The 23059-nt window shown below is 47.8% G+C and overlaps 1 protein-coding gene across 1 annotated transcript in view; it reads right to left on the bottom strand.

Annotated features, from left to right (window-relative positions):
• LOC138473331 (salivary glue protein Sgs-3-like) overlaps positions 1-23059 on the bottom strand; it is a 283493-nt gene that overhangs the window by 48518 nt on the left and 211916 nt on the right. The window contains exons 7-13 of the mRNA XM_069611998.1: positions 20269-20310; positions 17321-17350; positions 16482-16511; positions 11428-11469; positions 8553-8582; positions 7714-7743; positions 3286-3327 (exon numbers count right to left, since the gene is read on the bottom strand). Of these exons, the coding sequence (XP_069468099.1) occupies positions 3286-3327; positions 7714-7743; positions 8553-8582; positions 11428-11469; positions 16482-16511; positions 17321-17350; positions 20269-20310 (246 nt within the window). The remainder of the gene's footprint in view (positions 1-3285; positions 3328-7713; positions 7744-8552; positions 8583-11427; positions 11470-16481; positions 16512-17320; positions 17351-20268; positions 20311-23059) is intronic.

Raw genomic sequence — 23059 nt, forward strand, 5'->3', positions numbered from 1 at the left:
CAGGAGAAGGCTTAGGAGGTGCAAGAAGGCAAACTAAGGATACACAATGGAGGGATCAGCACGCCCCACAAACAGGAGAATGCTCAGGAAGTGCAAGGAGGAAAACCTAGGATACATAATGGAGGGGTCAGGACTCCGACAAACAGGAGGCGCAGGGAGTGCAAGAAGGCAAACCTAGGATACACAATGGAGGGGTCAGCAAACCCCACAAACAGTAGAAGGCTTAGGAAGTGCAAGAAGGCAAAACCTAGGATACACAATGGAGGGGTCAGTATTTCCAACAAACATGAGAAGGCTCAGGAAGTGCAAGAAGGCAAAGCTAGGATACACAATGGCGGGGTCAGCACACCCAACAAACAGGAGAAGGCTCAGGAAGTGCAAGAAGCCAAACCTGGGATACACAATGGAGGGGTCAGCACTCCCCACAAACAGGAGAAGGCTTAGGAAATGCAAGAAGGCAAAACCTAGGATACACAATGGAGGGGTCAGCACGCCTCACAAACAGGAGAAGGCTTAGGAAGTGCAAGAAGGCAAACCTTGGAAACACAATTGTGGGGCCAGCACGCCCCACAAACAGGAGAAGGTTCAGGAAGTGCAAGAAGGACAACCTAGGCTACACAATGGAGGTGTCAGCACGCACCACAAACAGGAGAATGCTTGGGAAGTGCAAGAAGGCAAACTGAGGATACACAATGGAGGGGTCAGCACGCCCCACAAACAGGAGAATGCTCAGGAAGTGCAAGAAGGCAAACCTAGGATACATACTGGAGGGGTCAGCACTCCCACAAACAGGAGAATGCTCAGGGAGTGCAAGAAGGCAAACCTAGGATACATAATGGAGGGGTCAGCACTCCCACAAACAGGAGAATGCTCAGTAAGTGCAAGAAGGCAAACCTAGGATACATAACGGAGGGGTCAGCACTCCCACAAACAGGAGAATGCTTAGAAAGTGCAAGAAGGCAAAACCTAGGATACACAAGGAGAGGGTCAGCACACCCCACAAACAGGAGACGGTTTAGGAAGTGCAAGAAGACAAAACCTAGGATACACAATGGAGGGGTCAGAACTCCCCACAAACAGGAGAAGGCTTAGGAAGTGCAAGAAGGCAAACCTAGGATACACAATGGAGGGGTCAGCACGCCCCACAAACAGGAGAATGCTTAGTTAGTGCAAGAAGGCAAACCTAGGATACACAATGGAGGGGTCAGCAAACCCCTCAAACAGTAAAAGGCTTAGGAAGTGGAAGAAGACAAAACCTAGAATACACAATGGAGGCGTCAGCACTTCCCACAAATAGGAGAAGGCTCAAGAAGTGCAAGAAGGCAACCCTAAGATACACAATGGTGGGGTCAGCACTCACCACAAACAGGAGAAGACTCAGGAAGTGCAAGAAGGAAAACCTAGGATACACAATGGAGGGGTCAGCACTCCCACAAACAGGAGAAGGCTCAGGAAGTGCAAGAAGGCAAACCTAGGATACACAATGGAGGGGTCAGCACGCCCCACAAACAGGAGAAGGCTGAGGAAGTGCAAGAAGGCAAACCTAGGATACACAATGGAGGGGTCAGCAAACCCCTCAAACAGTAAAAGGCTTAGGAAGTGGAAGAAGACAAAACCTAGAATACACAATGGAGGCGTCAGCACTTCCCACAAATAGGAGAAGGCTCAAGAAGTGCAAGAAGGCAACCCTAAGATACACAATGGAGGGGTCAGTACTTCCCACAAACAGGAGAAGGCTTAGGAAGTGCAAGAAGGCAACCCTAAGATACACAATGGAGGGGTCAGCACTCCCACAAACAGGAGAAGGCTTAGGAAGTGCAAGAAGGCAACCCTAAGATACACAATGGAGGGGTCAGTACTTCCCACAAACAGGAGAATGCTCAGTAAGTGCAAGAAGGCAAACCTAGGATACATAACGGAGGGGTCAGCACTCCCACAAACAGGAGAATGCTTAGGAAGTGCAAGAAGGCAAAACCTAGGATACACAAGGAGAGGGTCAGCACGCCCCACAAACAGGAGACGGTTTAGGAAGTGCAAGAAGACAAAACCTAGGATACACAATGGAGGGGTCAGAACTCCCCACAAACAGGAGAAGGCTTAGGAAGTTCAAGAAGGCAAACCTAGGATACACAATGGAGGGGTCAGCACGCCCCACAAACAGGAGAATGCTCAGTTTGTGCAAGAAGGCAAACCTAGGATACACAATGGAGGGGTCAGCAAACCCCTCAAACAGTAAAAGGCTTAGGAAGTGGAAGAAGACAAAACCTAGAATACACAATGAAGGCGTCAGCACTTCCCACAAATAGGAGAAGGCTGAAGAAGTGCAAGAAGGCAACCCTAAGATACACAATGGTGGGGTCAGCACTCACCACAAACAGGAGAAGACTCAGGAAGTGCAAGAAGGCAAACCTAGGATACACAATGGAGGGGTCAGCACGCCCCACAAACAGGAGAAGGCTGAGAAAGTGCAAGAAGGCAAACCTTGGAAACACAATTGTGGGGCCAGCACGCCCCACAAACAGGAGAAGGCTGAGGAAGTGCAAGAAGGCAAACCTTGGAAACACAATTGTGGGGCCAGCACGCCCCACAAACAGGAGAAGGCTGAGGAAGTGCAAGAAGGCAAACCTTGGAAACACAATTGTGGGGCCAGCACGCCCCACAAACAGGAGAAGGCTCAGGAAGTGCAAGAAGGCAAACCTAAGATACACAATGGAGGGGTCAGCACGCCCCACAAACAGGAGAAGGCTGAGGAAGTGCAAGAAGGCAAACCTTGGAAACACAATTGTGGGGCCAGCACGCCCCACAAACAGGAGAAGGCTGAGGAAGTGCAAGAAGGCAAACCTTGGAAACACAATTGTGGGGCCAGCACGCCCCACAAACAGGAGAAGGCTGAGGAAGTGCAAGAAGGCAAACCTTGGAAACACAATTGTGGGGCCAGCACGCCCCACAAACAGGAGAAGGCTCAGGAAGTGCAAGAAGGCAAACCTAGGATACACAATGGAGGGGTCAGCACGCTCCACAAACAGGAGAAGGCTGAGGAAGTGCAAGAAGGCAAACCTAGGATACACAAGGAGAGGGTCAGCACTCCCACAAACAGGAGAAGGCGCAGGAAGTGCAAGAAGGCAAACCTAGGATACACAATGGAGGGGTCAGCACGCCCCACAAACAGGAGAAGGCTGAGGAAGTGCAAGAAGGCAAACCTTGGAAACACAATTGTGGGGCCAGCACGCCCCTCAAACAGGAGAAGGCTGAGGAAGTGCAAGAAGGCAAACCTAGGATACGTACCGTTTGCTGGGTGACCGTCTGCTACCACATGCACTCCGGCATCTATGAAAGCAAGTCAAACATGGAATGATACATTGAACCCACAATAGTAACAACAGTTCCTCCAAGGACTGACCATGCAGCGAAACAAGAAGAAAGGAAGGAAGACAGATGAAAAAGGAGGATATGGCAGGAGGCAATGAAAGAAAAGGCAGCAGCATGAGGTCTGGAGGAAAGGAGATAAATTGTGTATTTGAAATTGTGTCGGACATCGAGACAAGAAGAGTGGTTGCACTGGCCGAATGGAGAATGGATGGCAATAAAGACAGGGAAAAGGAGGCATGGACACTATAATAGAAAAGCTAACAGGCAACGATTTGTGTGTCTCTTAGTGGGTGGTATGGTTTCACTTGCATTAACATTACCTGCATGCATTGGTACAGTGGCATCACTGTGTACTACAATGCGCTTCGTCAACAAAAGGCTCCATCATTGCCCAGAAAAGTGGACAGGAAGGAGAGAAGGTACAAACCTCAAGAGGATGAAGAAGGTGGGGCAAGACTGGAAGCAAAGAGAGGAGCATTAAGTCTAAGTGTTAAAAGATTCCAAGCTGGGTGGGAAATCTACAGTCGCAGGTCAATTTGGAGAGAAATATAAAGCTGTAAACACCCAAAATGTTCTTTTGGAAGGAAAGGCTACTGTCAACTATGAAACCCAAAGTTTGTCCCAGTTTAAAAGCTGCCAGGAGATTCCTTCCATGCCCATATCATCCAGCCATCGCAGCATGAGTAGTTGTTTGGTGGGGGACTGATGAGAATTAATTCAGTCTTGTGGGGTTCAGTTTGAGGTAGGCATTTGACATGAATGTTTGAATGGTAGCCAGGTAGCTGAGGCAAGTGATGTCCCGGGGCAAATGACCTTAAGGTGCAGCTGAGTGTTATCAAGGTACAGATGGATGGCTATGTTGGGGTCATTTAGGAGGGATACCAATGGTTCCATGTACAGACTGAAGAGTGTTGAGGGGAGGATTAAATCTTGGGGCAACCCCCCGTGATTGGGAGTCAGTTGAACCAGAAGGAGCCCATCTGTTCAGCATGGTATCTGCCTGATAGGTCGGATGCAAACCATTTTAGGACGGTACCTGAGAAGCCCATCCTGTCAGCAAGGAGGGAGAAGAGTGCTAGGTGGTTGACTAGCCAAGAGGTCCAAGAAGACCAGGGGGCATGAGGCCCTTGTGTATGTGATTTGCAGCCCATCAACCACCACTTGGATGGTTGCAGGTTCGAAGCTGCGCTTAGGGCAGAAGCCTGACTGGAAATCGTGGAAGAGGCCAAGCTGATCGAGGTTGGTAGCAATTACTTTCTCTGTAAGCTACCCATTGAATGGGAGGCTCACGATGGGTCTCTGGTTCAAGTGATGATTTCTGGTGAAGAGGGTCTATGAGTCCCGTCTGTAACACGTCTGGGGATGCACTTTCATTGAGGGATGTCTTCACAATAACAAGGGGCGCATCGGGAGCTGGGCTGCTGAGTTATTTAATGTCGAAGGTGGAGGAATTCATCCGTGTAAGCGGCTGGTTTAAGGAAATCGAGTGGGTCTGACAGTTCCTTAAGAAAGAGAAGTGTGAAGTCAGCCCAGGCAGGCAGTGCCCAGGGTGAGGGTGGATAGCAGGTCTCCATCTGGTTTTCAAGCATCAATGAGACCCCTGATCATATCACTTTTGTTAATGAAGAAGGTACTGAAGCTGCCACATTTCTCTGGGATATGTGTGGGCTCGGTGCAGTGCTGGACTACAGTTTTGCTCCTGTTAGAGGCTGCCTCTATTGAAGAGGTGTTGTAAGCCGACGTATCCTCAGAGATTATGTATCTGTGTTGGGTGTGCAGCAATTTGAGGGATGAGAGATCTTCTGGGTTGTGCTCTTTGCACCATTGCTTTTCAAGGAATCAGATGGGGAGTTTTTCTGCAGTGAGCACGGGTGTGTAGCAAGGTGTGGATGGTTTGACTTTGGCATGACTAGACTTTAAGGGCACTTGGGCGTTCATTAGTTCTTTGGCAAAGTGAATGAATGTACCCAGAAGGGCTGAGACATTCCCTGCGGTGGGGAAAGTAGCAAAGGTTGACTCTATTGTGTGTAGGAGGAAATTCTTAATGGAGCAGCACTCAATAACAGCGTATTTAGCCTGGCCGCTGTGGGGCAGTTTTGGCTATGATATGTGAAAGGGGATTGCAGGGTGGTCAGCTCATTCAAGGAGCAGGGGGTTCAAGCATGAAAGAAGCAGAGAGGAGGTGAAGACAAGGTTGAGCTTGAGGCCTTAAGCATGCGTGGGAGAGAGTACGATCTGTTCAAGGTCCATGGTGTAAGTGTGGGAGAATAGAGAGTCATGTAGGTGTTTTGTTGGTTGGGACTCAGGGACGTTGAATTCTCTGACGAGGATGTTATTAGAGTAGACTACTGCTGCAAAGGAGAGACATTTAGCGAGATCATTGGTGAAGTCACCACTACCCTAGGGTGGCCTAAAAACAAGGTGTAATGTTAACGAGTCATAGTTTGAGATGGGCAACCAGCATGAGAGGGATTTGAAAGAGTTGTGTGCAGGGGTCAGGCTTACCATGCAGGGTTAGTCGATTTTAGGGATGACGGCCACCTCAGTTCCAGTTTTTCCCATGCAACAAGTATGTTGGATACTATAGCCGTGGGGTGGGGGCATGTAAGCGGGAGGAGAGTATAAACCACAGTTTGGTAATTAATAGGGCATTAAGATCATTATTGGTTATGAGGTTGGCAACAAACCTCTCTAATCTTCACTTTTGACACTTACTGTCTTGTAAAAATTGTAAATTAAAAAAGTTCCTCTTGTACTTTCCACTGCTCCTTTTTGGTTTTGCCAGCCAAACAATTTAATCAAACAAAACACTTTGCTAACACCTTTCCTTTCCTGTGTGAAACTTCAGTGTGAATCTGAGAATTCTTCCTGTTATTATTAGTGAGACAACTTCCCCACTGTGTATTTGGAGAACCCATTCTGATTACATGAGTCTTGTGTGAATCCCTTTGTTCGTCTGTGTGGCTGGTTGCCTATTTTGCACATTGACACCTCGTGCAACGTGTCCTTTAATTTGGGGGGACTGACGGGGAAAGACATAAGGAACTGGGCTACTCATCAACCTCTGTTCCAGAGGTCGAGGTAGTCAGCCAGGAGGTAGAGATTTGAGGTGGTGGGAGCTGATCAGGGTTGACATAGAATGTCGGTGGGGAGGTGAAACAGGTTGGTTCTATTGAGGGCACCATGTCAGGGCAGGGAGACCATCGGCCAGACTCTGTCATGGAATGTGCTGGCGAGGTAAATGCTGGGGAGGATAAGACTACCAATAGGGTGGACATTGTAGCTTCAGGGACAATGAAAGAGTTCCTGCAGAACACAGAAAGGTACATGCCACTTGGACTTGGTGGGGAAGAGGTAGAACCCCAGCAGCAGCAGCATAAGCAGGGAGTGGTAGTCAACGAGGTCCCCCAGCAGATGTCTCTGGAGGAAAAGTCATGGGCCCCTGCACTGCTGCCCACCCGTGTGAGGGGTCAAATCAAACTCAGGCTTTCCTTAAGATAGTGGAGACCTGTCAGAAGTCATCCCCATCCATGACATTACCACCATCTGCTCGTGGGTGTGGGACTACTTCATTTTGCTGGAGGCTACTATGACTGTGCGGTAAGAGGCAGTAAGTGTAAAATGCAACCTCTGCCAGTGGACAGTTCAGTGGAGTAACCTACAGAAGATTGTTTTGAACACCTTGTTGAAGATCAAACACAGTGATATGTGGCACAGAGTTGTATGTGGAAGCAGACATCAGGCATCATAGACACTGCTACCACAGCACACTCCGCCAACAGTGATCGTACGGACAAGGGAGTGTCGTACCCCACTGTCACCATCGTCTGGAAGGTCTGCTTTGTCACCACTAGCGCTGCAGCCTCATGTTGCTGGTGGCAGAGTTCTGGGGGTGGCACCACTTAGGTAGGAGAGGTAAGAGAAAGTGATGAGGCATGCACGCATGGAATAACTGCATTTCCTGAACCCTCAGTTGAGGGAAGCTGGATCCCGTGGCATTGGTGCATGCCATGGAGAAGCACATGCTCCAGCACCACCCTAAACTCCTGTCAGTGACTTGCCAAGACTGCAGTAAATGGGCACACATGGAAAAGTGGGAGAGGTCAGAACAAATGCAGGAGTGCGTCTGTAGAGGGATAGAGAGAGCCTCCAGTTTGTAAGTGCAGCTAGGGGGCTTAGTCACCAGGGGCCTGCTTAGCCCTGGAGGCCCACCAGAGCTTGTATTGCTTTGCACAAGGCTTGAGAGCCGATGTGCGGAAGTCGATTAGCAAGCGCAATGTCTATCAAGAAGAAGTTGGACTCTTTTTTTAATGTAGACAAGAATTACAAGGCAGTGTCACTTACCAGTTGGCTTTGGTGGTGGGGTCGGCTTACCTGTTGGGGGTAAAAAAAAGAAACACTTAGCATCACTATTTATTCAATTCATCAAACTATAAGAACACGACTGACAAAAAATAGCATCACCAATTGATAAAAGATGGAAGATTAGAGGCAGTACCTTATGCCAAGCTCTGCCAGGCCAGACATGGGGCATCATTATAAGGTTGCCAGTCCGGGAACAAGGAGGCCGGTAAGCTCACCGGCACCCCTGTTTACCGACCGACAAACTATGTGTTTGCCTGCCGTGGCCCCTGTGCTCGACAGATCTGACCCGACTGCGCGCAGACGCCTTGGTAGGCAGACCCTTCATGGAACCGCCGGCACCATTAACAACAGTGCCAGCGTTTCGGAGTGCCCATTCCCATAGAGTCCTTTTGGACTCTATGGGAAGAGGGACTAACACTTTACTGGCGCCTGACTTCCCGGGCAGCCGGACTTGTAATCTCCCGGTAGCACCGGGAAGTCAGGCGCTGTAACATTTTACGAATCCGGCTGCAACCCGCCTGTAACACCAACAGGGTTATGGCCAGACTCATAATGAGGCCCCCATTTTAGCTGCTGTTCTAGACATTATATTTGCCTCCAGTTTGTTTGTGATTGCCTCAGACATCCCCAGGGGGTACCTTTATTAGTGGTTAAATCGCCAAGGGCCTGGTTAGCCCTGGAGACCCACCTGAGCTTGTATTGCTTGGCACAAGGCTTGAGAGCTGATGGGTGTGAGATGGTTAGTAAGCGTGTTGTCTGTCAAGAAGAAGTTGGACTCTTTTTAATATAGAAATGAATTACGAGCAAGCGTCACTTACTAGTTGGCTTTAGTGGTGGGGTGGCTGTACCTGGTAGGGTAAAAAAAGAAACATGTAACAGTTACCACTCTTAAATGCATTCATTAAAATGGAATAATAATTACGCCAAACAACGTCATCACTTTGTTCATGTACGGGCGAGGAGCACAGATGGTGGGCTGATAGCAGTACCTTCACACCTAGTCATATCACAATCTAGACTTAGACCCAACTGCAGCATGGAAACTGCATTCATCTGGGCCAGAGAGGATGCTGGTCAAATCATGGATAAGCTGACCATGGTCTCTTGGTCCTCCTTGACCTCTCTGCCGCAATTCACATGGCCAACCATATCGCAGTGACGAGCCTGCTGACGGAATGGTATTACTAGGCACAGTCCTTAACTAGTTAACCTCCTACCTCTCAGTTAGATGCTAAGCGGTCCAGATGGCTAACGTCTAATCTGACCATTGCCCGGTTACATATGGAGTACCACAGGGATGAATACTCTCCTCAGTGATCATCAATCTCTTTATGGAACCACCTGGCTCACACCACAATGACCCAAATATCTCACTTCCCCAATACACAGACAATAGCCATTTATACCAATCTGAATTGTACTCAAGACATTTCACTTCTCATGAAATGCCTTGCTTCCATCCAAGCCTGGATGACAAGCTCCTACCTGAAACTCAGTCCTACTGAAAAAAGGGATTAGCCCTAGTAGGCCATCATCTAAACAGGAGGGCATCCAAGGGTGGCTGTATGGCACGCACCTGAATGGAACCACACATCAGCGGCCCAATGTGCCAAATTAGCAGGGTTCATTATTGATAGCAATGTCTCCTTCCCACAACATATCAGAAAAACAGTCCAAACCCTCTGCTATAAACTAGCACCCGTCTGAACGATCTGGTATCAGCTAGCACCCGTCTGCAAGATAACACTCTTCCTTTCAGAGCTACTATCCACGCAATGGTAATCTTACACCTGGATGGAGGGAACAGCCTCCGCGCCAGCCTACTGGCCAGACACTTGGCCCCTGTTCTTGTAATTCAACCTGCTGCTGTATGTCTCAAAATGGGAATTAAAACATGTGAGCACATCACCCCACCCTAAGAGAATGACACCGACTACCTAGCCCAGCTGGCTACTCTTCAAAACTACCGCATATAAGGCAACTGCTGCCCGAACACCTGCCTACCTCGTCAGAACTCCTGGATTCAGGGGGGCCATGGCCCTCTATGAGCCCAACCTTTTCACGGCTTAAGATTAAACTGGCATGCCAAGAGATAACCAGGAAGCAGGTCTTCTCTTGCTATGCCCCAGCCTGCTGGAACACTTTCCCAGTCACAATCGGGACTGTGCCTGCATTTTAGGAAGAACCCAAGACTGCTCTTCAGGACATATCGAGGGGCCACTTGGGCCTGCTACTCCTATGCATACATTCCTCCTGTATCATGGGAAATCCAAGCTACCAGTAAGGTGTAAACTACCCTGTAACTGACCATCTCCAACATCAAATAAAGTGCACAGCACTTTGTTGCTCCTCTGCTATCTTTTCACCATATACATGTAAATAGTCAGGGAGACAGTCTTAGTTAAAGGGTGTGCATTGCTCCTTGGGAGGAGCAGATTATGCTTTGGGTTGCACAGCCCATTAATGTATCCTGGTGTGAGGAGGTGGAGGCAGCGTACAGGTTTCAGGCTTTTTTGTGGTCACTAATAGCATAGCATAATTGACCTAAAAACATTTTACCTAAAAATGTTATCCAATTTTATTGACCTTTCTTTGGGTCAAATTTAATTTACTATATATATGGGGTGGGTAAGAGAATAGATTAGGTTGCGGAGAAGGCTCAGGAAGTGCAAGAAGGCAAACCTAGGCTACACAATGGTGGGGTCAGCACACCCCACAAACAGGAGAAGGCTTCGGAAGTGCAAGAAGGCAAAACTAGGATACACAATGGTAGGGTCAGCACGCCCCACAAACAGGAGAAGGCTTAGGAAGTGCAAGAAGGCAACGCAAGGATACACAATATTGTACATAATTGTTGCTTGATCCTCTTTGCTACTTTTTGCTCATTTGTATGATATAGTCCAACACTGTTTAATATTATTTTGTACTGCAACGCACAGCAATGTAACCTAAACTGAACAATCCTCTTTTCCTTCTTCTGCGCCCTAATACCTGTGGGTCTGGTGCGCATTATAAATAAATAAATAAACAAACAAAAAAACAATGGAGGGGTCAGCACACCCCACAAACTGAACAGGAGAAGGCTTAGGAAGTGAAAGAAGGCAAACCCATGATACACAATGGAGGGGTCGGCACACCCCACACATGGGACAAGGCTTAGGAAGTGCAAGAAGGCAAACTTAGGATATACAATGGAGGGGTCAGCATGCACCACAAACGGGAGAAGGCTCAGGAAGTGCAAGAAGGCAAACCTGGGATACAGAATGGTGGGGTCAGCACTCCCCACAAACAGGAAATGGCTCAGAAAGTGTAAGAAGGCAAGTCTAGTATACACAATGGTGGGGTCTGAACGCCCCACAAACGGGAGAAGGCTTGTGAAGTGCAAGAAGGCAAACCTAGGATACACAATGGAGGGGTCAGCACACCCCACGAACAGGAGAAGTCTTAGTAAGTGCAAGAAGTCAAACCTAGCATACACAATGGTGGGGTCAGCACGCACCACAAACAGAAGGTTCAGGAAGTGCAAGAAGGCAAGCCTAGGATTCACAATGATGGGGTCAGCACTCCTCACAAACAGGAGAAGGCTCAGGAAGTGCTAAAAGGCAAACCTAGGATACACAATGGTGCGGTCAGCGCGCCCCACAAACAGGAGAAGGCTGAGGAAGTGCAAGAAAGCAAACCTAGGATAAGTACCGTTTGCTGGGTGACCGTCTGCTACCACATGCACTCCTGCATCTATGAAAGCAAGTCAAATATGGAATGATACATTGAACCCACAATAGTAACAACAGTTCTTCCAAGGACTGACCATGCAGCGAAACAAGAACAAAGGAAGGTAGACAAATGAAAAAGGAGGATATGGCAGGAGGCAATGAACGAAAAGGCAGCAGCATGAGGTCTGGAGGAAAGGACGAAACTGTGCATGTGAAATTGTGTTGGACATCGAGACAAGCAGAGTGGTTAGACAGGCTGAATGGAGCATGGAGGGCAATAAAGACAGGGAAAAGGAGGCATGTACACTATAATAGAAAAGCTAACAGGCAACGATTTGTGTGTCTCTTAGTGGGTGGTATGGTTTCACTTGCATTAACATTACCTGCATGCATTGGTACAGTGGCATCACTGTGTGCTACAATGCGCTTCATCAACAAAAGGCTCCATCATTGCCCAGAAAAGTGGACAGGAAGGAGAGACGGTACAAACCTCAAGAGGATGAAGAAGGTGGGGCAAGACTGGAAGCAAAGAGAGGAGTATTAAGTCTAAGTGTTAAAAGATTCCAAGCTGGGTGGGAAATCTACAGTCGGAGGTCAATTTGGAGAGAAATATAAAGCTGTAAACACCCAAAATGTTCTTTTGGAAGGAAAGGCTACTGTCAACTATGAAACCCAAAGTTTGTCCCAGTTTAAAAGCTTCACTATACAGAAGTAACAGGGGAAACCAGGGGAATCTGATTACTATGACCTAGCCTGGATAGAACACAGAAAAAGCTCAACATAGAAGGTCAGAGTAAAGTTGTGTTTATGTGGTGAGTACCAAAGTAGTCTACTCCATAGAGTGAAACAAATAGCTCAGTAACACAACAATGATATAAACGTGTCTAATCATGAAACATTCACTGGGTTGAAATAATTTAATTCAATCCATCGACACAAAATCTCAATTCAATATTATTTATTAATATATTTAGAATTTGTAAAAAATACACAATATCATGAATGTTAATATCAATCAATTTATGCACCAGTCCACTCGATTCATCTATGGGCTGGTACAATATAACATTTCCATCTAAAACCACAACCGATCCCACTACAACCATACCTCACTCACACTCAAACCATTCATCAAAACATACAACTATAACAAATATTTCATAGTCATCAAACCTATCATGCTAAAATACAACATTACAAATTTTGTCCATTGTAAATATGGACTCTATATTGTCACTGCTGAGTCAATCTTTTCTAATACACATTGTACTGACTCGAGCTAGTTGACCTTAAAACTGTTTATAATTAACAGTGTATTCCCCAATCTTTTGGAAGGAAAGGCTACTGTCAACTATGAAACCCAAAGTTTGTCCCAGTTTAAAAGCTGCCAGGAAATTCCTTCCATGCCCATATCATCCAGCCATCGCAGCATGAGTAGTTGTTTGGTGGGGGACTGATGAGAATTAATTCGGTCTTGTGGGGTTCAGTTTGAGGTAGGCATTTGACATGAATGTTTGAATGGTAGCCAGGTAGCTGAGGCAAGTGATATCCAGGGGCAAATGACCTTAAGGTGCAGCTGAGTGTTATCAAGGTACAGATGGATGGCTATGTCGGGGTCATTTAGGAGGGACACCAATGGTTCCATGTACAGACTGAAGAGTGTTGAGGGGAGGATTAAATCTTGGGGCAACCCCCCCCGTGATTGGGAGTCAGTTGAACCAGAAGGAGCCCATCTGTTCAGCATGGTATCTGCCTGATAGGTCGGATGCAAACCATTTTAGGACGGTACCTGAGAAGCCCATCCTGTTAGCAAGGAGGGAGAAGAGTGCTAGGTGGTTGACTAGCCAAGAGGTCCAAGAAGACCAGGGGGCATGAGGCCCTTGTGTATGTGATTTGCAGCCCATCAACCACCACTTGGATGGTTGCAGGTTCGAAGCTGCGCTTAGGGCAGAGGCCGACTGGAAATCGTGGAAGAGGCCAAGCTGATCGAGGTTGGTAGCAATTACTTTCTCTGTAAGCTACCCATTGAATGGGAGGCTCACGATGGGTCTCTGGTTCAAGTGATGATTTCTGGTGAAGAGGGTCTATGAGTCCCGTCTGTAACACGTCTGGGGATGCACTTTCATTGAGGGATGTCTTCACAATAACAAGGGGCGCATCGGGAGCTGGGCTGCTGAGTTATTTAATGTCGAAGGTGGAGGAATTCATCCGTGGAAGCGGCTGGTTTAAGGAAATCGAGTGGGTCTGACAGTTCCTTAAGAAAGAGAAGTGTGAAGTCAGCCCAGGCGGGCAGTGCCCAGGGTGAGGATGGATAGCAGGTCTCCATCTGGTTTTCAAGCATCAATGAGACCCCTGATCATATCACTTTTGTTAATGAAGAAGGTACTGAAGCTGCCACATTTCTCTGGGATATGTGTGGGCTCGGTGCAGTGCTGGACTACAGTTTTGCTCCTGTTAGAGGCTGCCTCTATTGAAGAGGTGTTGTAAGCCGACGTATCCTCAGAGATTATGTATCTGTGTTGGGTGTGCAGCAATTTGAGGGATGAGAGATCTTCTGGGTTGTGCTCTTTGCACCATTGCTTTTCAAGGAATCAGATGGGGAGTTTTTCTGCAGTGAGCACGGGTGTGTAGCAAGGTGTGGATGGTTTGACTTTGGCATGACTAGACTTTAAGGGCACTTGGGCGTTCATTAGTTCTTTGGCAAAGTGAATGAATGTACCCAGAAGGGCTGAGACATTCCCTGCGGTGGGGATAGTAGCAAAGGTTGACTCTATTGTGTGTAACAGGAAATTCTTAATGGAGCAGCACTCATTAACAGCGTATTTAGCCTGGCCGCTGTGGGGCAGTTTTGGCTATAATATGTGAAAGGGGATTGCAGGGTGGTCAGCTCATTCAAGGAGCAGGGTTTCAAGCATGAAAGAAGCAGAGAGGAGGTGAAGACAAGGTTGAGCTTGAGGCCTTAAGCATGCGTGGGAGAGAGTACGATCTGTTCAAGGTCCATGGTGTAAGTGTGGGAGAATAGAGAGTCATGTAGGTGTTTTGTTGGTTGGGACTCAGGGACGTTGAATTCTCTGACGAGGATGTTATTAGAGTAGACTACTGCTGCAAAGGAGAGACATTTAGCGAGATCATTGGTGAAGTCACCACTACCCTAGGGTGGCCTATAAACAAGGTGTAATGTTAACGAGTCATAGTTTGAGATGGGCAACCAGCATGAGAGGGATTTGAAAGAGTTGTGTGCAGGGGTCAGGCTTACCATGCAGGGTTAGTCGATTTTAGGGATGACGGCCACCTCAGTTCCAGTTTTTCCCATGCAACAAGTATGTTGGATACTATAGCCGTGGGGTGGGGGCATGTAAGCGGGGGGAGAGTATAAACCACAGTTTGGTAATTAATAGGGCATTAAGATCATTATTGGTTATGAGGTTGGCAACAAACCTCTTGTACTTTCCACTGCTCCTTTTTGGTTTTGCCAGCCAAACAATGTAATCAAACAAAACACTTTGCTAACACCTTTCCTTTCCTGTGTGAAACTTCAGTGTGAATCTGAGAATTCTTCCTGTTATTATTAGTGAGACAACTTCCCCACTGTGTATTTGGAGAACCCATTCTGATTACATGAGTCTTGTGTGAATCCCTTTGTTCGTCTGTGTGGCTGGTTGCCTATTTTGCACATTGACACCTCGTGCAACGTGTCCTTAATTTGGGGGGACTGACGGGGAAAGACATAAGGAACTGGGCTACTCATCAACCTCTGTTCCAGAGGTCGAGGTAGTCAGCCAGGAGGTAGAGATTTGAGGTGGTGGGAGCTGATCAGGGTTGATATAGAGTGTCGGTGAGGAGGTGAAACAGGTTGGTTCTATTGAGGGCACCATGTCAGGGCAGGGAGACCATCGGCCAGACTCTGTCATGGAATGTGCTGGCGAGGTAAATGCTGGGGAGGATAAGACTACCAATAGGGTGGACATTGTAGCTTCAGGGACAATGAAAGAGTCCCTGCAGAACACAGAAAGGTACATGCCACTTGGACTTGGTGGGGAAGACGTAGAACCCCAGCAGCAGCAGCATAAGCAGGGAGTGGTAGTCAACGAGGTCCCCCAGCAGATGTCTCTGGAGGAAAAGTCATGGGCCCCTGCACTGCTGCCCACCCGTGTGAGGGGTCAAATCAAACTCAGGCTTTCCTTAAGATAGTGGAGACATGTCAGAAGTCATCCCCATCCATGACATTACCACCATCTGCTCGTGGGTGTGGGACTACTTCAGTTTGCTGGAGGCTACTATGACTGTGCGGTAAGAGGCAGTAAGTGTAAAATGCAACCTCTGCCAGTGGACAGTTCAGTGGAGTAACCTACAGAAGATTGTTTTGAACACCTTGTTGAAGATCAAACACAGTGATATGTGGCACAGAGTGGTATGTGGAAGCAGACATCAGGCATCATAGACACTGCTACCACAGCACACTCCGCCAACAGTGATCGTACGGACAAGGGAGTGTCGTACCCCACTGTCACCATCGTCTGGAAGGTCTGCTTTGTCACCACTAGCGCTGCAGCCTCATGTTGCTGGTGGCAGAGTTCTGGGGGTAGCACCAGTTAGGTAGGAGAGGTAAGAGAAAGTGATGAGGCATGGATGCACGGAATACCTGCATTTCCTGAACCCTCAGTTGAGGGAAGCTGGATCCCGTGGCATTGGTGCATGCCATGGAGAAGCACATGCTCCAGCACCACCCTAACCTCCTGTCAGTGACTTGCCAAGACTGTAGTAAATGAGCACACATGGAAAAGTGGGAGAGGCCAGAACAAATGCAGGAGTGCGTCTGTAGAGGGATAGAGAGAACCTCCAGTTTGTAAGTGCAGCTAGGGGGCTTAGTCACCAGGGGCCTGGTTAGCCCTGGAGGCCCACCAGAGCTTGTATTGCTTTGCACAAGGCTTGAGAGCCGATGTGCGGGAGACGGTTAGTAAGCGCAATGTCTATCAAGAAGAAGTTGGACTCTTTTTTTAATGTAGACAAGAATTACAAGGCAGTGTCACTTACCAGTTGGCTTTGGTGGTGGGGTCGGCTTACCTGTTGGGGGTAAAAAAAAGAAACACTTAGCATCACTATTTATTCAATTCATCAAACTATAAGAACGAGACTGACAAAAAATAGCATCACCAATTGATAAAAGATGGAAGATTAGAGGCAGTACCTTATGCCAAGCTCTGCCAGGCCAGACATGGGGCATCATTATAAGTTTGCCAGTCCGGGAACAAGGAGGCCGGTAAGCTCACCGGCACCCCTGTTTACCGACCGACAAACTATGTGTTTGCCTGCCGTGGCCCCTGTGCTCGACAGATCTGACCCGACTGCGCGCAGACGCCTTGGTAGGCAGACCCTTCATGGAACCGCCGGCACCATTAACAACGGTGCCAGCGTTTCGGAGTGGCCATTCTCATAGAGTCCTTTTGGACTCTATGGGAAGAGGGACTAACACTTTACTGGCGCCTGACTTCCCGGGCAGCCGGACTTGTAATCTCCCGGTAGCACCGGGAAGTCAGGCGCTGTAACATTTTATGAGTCCGGCTGCAACCCGCCTGTAACACCAACAGGGTTATGGCCAGACTCATAATGAGGCCCCCATTTTAGCTGCTGTTCTAGACATTATATTTGCCTCCAGTTTGTTTGTGATTGCCTCAGACATCCCCAGGGGGTACTTTTATTAGTGGTTAAATCGCCAAGGGCCTGGTTAGCCCTGGAGACCCACCTGAGCTTGTATTGCTTGGCACAAGGCTTGAGAGCTGATGGGTGTGAGATGGTTAGTAAGCGTGTTGTCTGTCAAGAAGAAGTTGGACTCTTTTTAATATAGAAATGAATTACGAGCAAGCGTCACTTACTAGTTGGCTTTAGTGGTGGGGTGGCTGTACCTGGTAGGGTAAAAAAAGAAACATGTAACAGTTACCACTCTTAAATGCATTCATTAAAATGGAATAATAATTACGCCAAACAACGTCATCACTTTGTTCATGTACGGGCGAGGAGCACAGATGGTGGGCTGATAGCAGTACCTTCACACCTAGTCATATCACAATCTAGACTTACACCCAACTGCAGCATGGAAACTGCGTCCATCTGGGCCAGAGAGGATGCTCGTCAAATCATGGATAAGCTGACCATGGTCTCTTGGTCCTCCTTGACCTCTCTGCCGCAATTCACATGGTCAACCATATCGCAGTGACGAGCCTGCTGACGGAATGGTATTACTAGGCACAGTCCTTAACTGGTTAACCTCCTACCTCTCAGTTAGATGCTAAGCGGTCCAGATGGCTAACGTCTAATCTGACCGTTGCCCGGTTACATATGGAGTACCACAGGGATGAATACTCTCCTCAGTGATCATCAATCTCTTTATGGAACCACCTGGCTCACACCACAATGACCCAAATATCTCACTTCCCCAATACACAGACAATAGTCATTTATACCAATCTGAATTGTACTCAAGACATTTCACTTCTCACGAAATGCCTTGCTTCCATCCAAGCCTGGATGACAAGCTCCTACCTGAAACTCAGTCCTACTGAAAAAAGGGATTAGCCCTAGTAGGCCATCATCTAAACAGGAGGGCATCCAAGGGTGGCTGTATGGCACGCACCTGAATGGAACCACACATCAGCGGCCCCAATGTGCCAAATTAGCAGGGTTCATTATTGATAGCAATGTTTCCTTCCCACAACATATCAGAAAAACAGTCCAAACCCTCTGCTATAAACTAGCACCCGTCTGAACGATCTGGTCTCAGCTAGCACCCGTCTGCAAGATAACACTCTTCCTTTCAGAGCTACTATCCACGCAATGGTAATCTTACACTTGGATGGAGGGAACAGCCTCCGCGCCAGCCTACTGGCCAGACACTTGGCCCCTGTTCTTGTAATTCAACCTGCTGCTGTAGGTCTCAAAATGGGAATTAAGACATGTGAGCACATCACCCCACCCTAAGAGAATGACACCGACTACCTAGCCCAGCTGGCTACTCTTCAAAACTACCGCATATAAGGCAACTGCTGCCCGAACACCTGCCTACCTCGTCAGAACTCCTGGATTCAGGGGGGCCATGGCCCTCTATGAGCCCAACCTTTTCACGGCTTAAGATTAAACTGGCATGCCAAGAGATAACCAGGAAGCAGGTCTTCTCTTGCTATGCCCCAGCCTGCTGGAACACTTTCCCAGTCACAATCGGGACTGTGCCTGCATTTTAGGAAGAACCCAAGACTGCTCTTCAGGACATATCGAGGGGCCACTTGGGCCTGCTACTCCTATGCATACATTCCTCCTGTATCATGGGAAATCCAAGCTACCAGTAAGGTGTAAACTACCCTGTAACTGACCATCTCCAACATCAAATAAAGTGCACAGCACTTTGTTGCTCCTCTGCTATCTTTTCACCATATACATGTAAATAGTCAGGGAGACAGTCTTAGTTAAAGGGTGTGCATTGCTCCTTGGGAGGAGCAGATTATGCTTTGGGTTGCACAGCCCATTAATGTATCCTGGTGTGAGGAGGTGGAGGCAGCGTACAGGTTTCAGGCTTTTTTGTGGTCACTAATAGCATAGCATAATTGACCTAAAAACATTTTACCTAAAAATGTTATCCAATTTTATTGACCTTTCTTTGGGTCAAATTTAATTTACTATATATATGGGGTGGGTAAGAGAATAGATTAGGTTGCGGAGAAGGCTCAGGAAGTGCAAGAAGGCAAACCTAGGCTACACAATGGTGGGGTCAGCACACCCCACAAACAGGAGAAGGCTTCGGAAGTGCAAGAAGGCAAAACTAGGATACACAATGGTAGGGTCAGCACGCCCCACAAACAGGAGAAGGCTTAGGAAGTGCAAGAAGGCAACGCAAGGATACACAATATTGTACATAATTGTTGCTTGATCCTCTTTGCTACTTTTTGCTCATTTGTATGATATAGTCCAACACTGTTTAATATTATTTTGTACTGCAACGCACAGCAATGTAACCTAAACTGAACAATCCTCTTTTCCTTCTTCTGCGCCCTAATACCTGTGGGTCTGGTGCGCATTATAAATAAATAAATAAACAAACAAAAAAACAATGGCGGGGTCAGCACACCCCACAAACAGAACAGGAGAAGGCTTAGGAAGTGAAAGAAGGCAAACCCACGATACACAATGGAGGGGTCGGCACACCCCACACATGGGACAAGGCTTAGGAAGTGCAAGAAGGCAAACTTAGGATATACAATGGAGGGGTCAGCATGCACCACAAACGGGAGAAGGCTCAGGAAGTGCAAGAAGGCAAACCTGGGATACAGAATGGTGGGGTCAGCACTCCCCACAAACAGGAGATGGCTCAGAAAGTGTAAGAAGGCAAGTCTAGTATACACAATGATGGGGTCAGCACTTCCCACAAACAGGAGATGGCTCAGGAAGTGCAAGAAGGCAAACCTAGGATACATAATGGTGGGGTCAGCAAACCCCACAAACAGGAGAAGGCTTAGTAAGTGCAAGAAAGCAAACCTAGGATACACAATGGAGGGGTCAGCACACCCCACGAACAGGAGAAGTCTTAGTAAGTGCAAGAAGTCAAACCTAGCATACACAATGGTGGGGTCAGCACGCACCACAAACAGAAGGTTCAGGAAGTGCAAGAAGGCAAGCCTAGGATACACAATGATGGGGTCAGCACTCCTCACAAACAGGAGAAGGCTCAGGAAGTGCTAGAAGGCAAACCTAGGATACACAATGGTGCGGTCAGCGCGCCCCACATACAGGAGAAGGCTGAGGAAGTGCAAGAAAGCAAACCTAGGATACGTACCGTTTGCTGGGTGACCGTCTGCTACCACATGCACTCCGGCATCTATGAAAGCAAGTCAAATATGGAATGATACATTGAACCCACAATAGTAACAACAGTTCTTCCAAGGACTGACCATGCAGCGAAACAAGAACAAAGGAAGGGAGACAAATGAAAAAGGAGGATATGGCAGGAGGCAATGAACGAAAAGGCAGCAGCATGAGGTCTGGAGGAAAGGACGAAACTGTGCATGTGAAATTGTGTTGGACATCGAGACAAGCAGAGTGGTTAGACAGGCTGAACGGAGCATGGATGGCAATAAAGACAGGGAAAAGGAGGCATGTACACTATAATAGAAAAGCTAACAGGCAAAGATGTGTGTGTCTCTTAGTGGGTGGTATGGTTTCACTTGCATTAACATTACCTGCATGCATTGGTACAGTGGCATCACTGTGTGCTACAATGCGCTTCATCAACAAAAGGCTCCATCATTGCCCAGAAAAGTGGACAGGAAGGAGAGAAGGTACAAACCTCAAGAGGATGAAGAAGGTGGGGCCAGACTGGAAACAAAGAGAGGAGTATTAAGTCTAAGGGCCTCATTACGAGGTAGGTGGTAAGGGATTACTGGCACTGGTAAGGACACCAGTGCCGGTAAACCCTTACCACCCTATTCCGAGGTCCCCTAGCGGGTCCCTTCCTTAACACCTGGTTTTACCAGGTGTTATGGAAGGGACCTGTTAAGGGACTTCAGAGCTAATAACGGTGCCGCAAATTGAGGTACCGTTATTAGCTCCATCCCCATTCCCATTGAGCCCTATGGGGGCTTGAATGGGAACGGGGAATAGTTCCTGGAATGGGGACTTACCGGGTCCCCCAAGGTTGGAATGACCTGGTAAATCCCTATTTCGGGAACCCGGACCCGGAATGCGGTAAGGGGGTTGCCATGGTGCTAATAGCACCATGGCTACCTCCAACCTCGTAATGACCCCTTAAGTGTTAAATGATTGAATGCTGGGTGGGAAATCTATGCTAGGAGGTCAATTTGAAGAGAAATATAAAGCTGTAAACACCCAAAATGTTATTTTGGAAAGAAAGGCTACTATCAACAATGAAACCTAAGGTTTGACCCAGTTAAACAGCTGCCGGGTGACTCCTTCCATGCCCATATCATTCACCCATCGCAGCATTAGGTAGGCATTTGACATTCATGTTTGAATGGTAGCCAAGTATTTGCTGAGGCAAGAGATGTCCAGGGGCAAATGACCTTAAGGTGAAGCCGAGTGTCATCAAGGTACGGATGGATGGCTATGTTGGGGTCATTTAGGACGGATCCCAAGAGTTCTGCGTACAGACTGAAGAGTGTTGAGGGGAGGATTGAATCTTGGGGTAACCCCCACGTGATTGGGAGTCGGTTGAACCAGAAGGAGCCCATCTGTTCAGCATGGTATCTGCCTGATCGGTAGGACGCAAACCATTTTAGGATGGTACCTGAGAAGCCCATCCAGTCAGCAAGGAGGCAGAAGAGTGTTAGGTGGTTGTCTAGCCAAGAGGTCCAAGAAGACCAGGGGGCATGAGACTCTTGTGTATGTGATTTGCAGCCCATCAACCACCACTTGGATAGTTGCAGGTTCGAAGCTGCGCTTAGGGCAGAGGCCTGACTTGAAATCGTGGAATATGCCATTCTGATCGAGTTTGACAAGTAGTTGAGTCGCAACTACTTTCGCGGTAAGCTACCCATTGAACGGGAGGCTCAAGATGGGTCTGTAGTTGGTTAGGTCCTCTGTTTCAAGTGAGGGTTTTTGGTGAAGAGGGTCTATGAGTCCTGTCTTCAACATGTCTGGGGATGCACTTTCATTGACGGATGTGTTCACAATAACAATGAGTGCATCCGGAACTGGGCTGCAAAGTTATTTAATGTCCGAGGTGGAGGAATTCATCCGTGTAATTGGTAGGTTTAAGGAAAGCAAGTGTGTCAGAGAGTTCCTTGAGAAGGAGAAGGGTGAAGTTGGCCCAGGCGGGCAGTGCCCAGGGTGAGGGTGGATAGCAGGTCTCCATCTGGTTTTCAAGCATCAATGAGACCCCTGTACTGATCGTATCACTTTGTTAACGAAGGTGGTACTGAAGCTGCCACATTTCTCTGGGTCATGTGTGGACTCGGTTCAGTGCTGGACTACAGTTTTGCTCCTGTTAGAGGCTGCCTCAATTGAGGAGGTGTTGTAAACCGACGTATCCTCAGAGATCATGTGTCTATGTTGGTGTACAGCAATTTGAGGGATGAGAGATCTTCTGGGTTGTGCTCCTTGCACCATTGCTTTTCAAGGAATCAGATGGAGAGTTTTTCTGCAGTGAGCATGGGTGTGTAGCAAGGTGCGGATGGTTTGACTTTGGCATGACTCGACTTTAAGGGCACTTGGGCGTTCATTAGTTCTTTGGCAAAGTGAATGAATGTACCCAGAAGGGCTGAGACATTCCCTGCGGTGGGGAAAGTTGCAAATGTTGACTCTATTGTATGTAGCAGGACATTCTTAAAGGAGCAGCATTCAATAACAGGGCATTTTGCCTGGCCGATGTGGGGAGGTTTTATGTGTGATATGTGAAGAGGGATTGCAGGGTGGCCAGCTCATTCAATGAGCAGGGGGTTCAAGCATGAAAAAAGCAGAGAGTAGAAGACAAGGTTGAGCTTGAGGCCTTATGCATGCGTGGGAGAGAGTGCGATCTGTTTAAGGTCCATGGTGTCGGTTTGGGAGAATAGAGTCATGTAGGTGTTTTGTTGATTGGGACTCAGGGACGTTGAAGTCTCTGACGAGGATGT

The sequence above is a fragment of the Ambystoma mexicanum genome, chromosome 8 (assembly GCF_040938575.1).
Source record: "Ambystoma mexicanum isolate Mex_15411 chromosome 8, UKY_AmexF1_1, whole genome shotgun sequence".
NCBI classification, from domain to species: Eukaryota; Metazoa; Chordata; class Amphibia; order Caudata; family Ambystomatidae; genus Ambystoma; species Ambystoma mexicanum.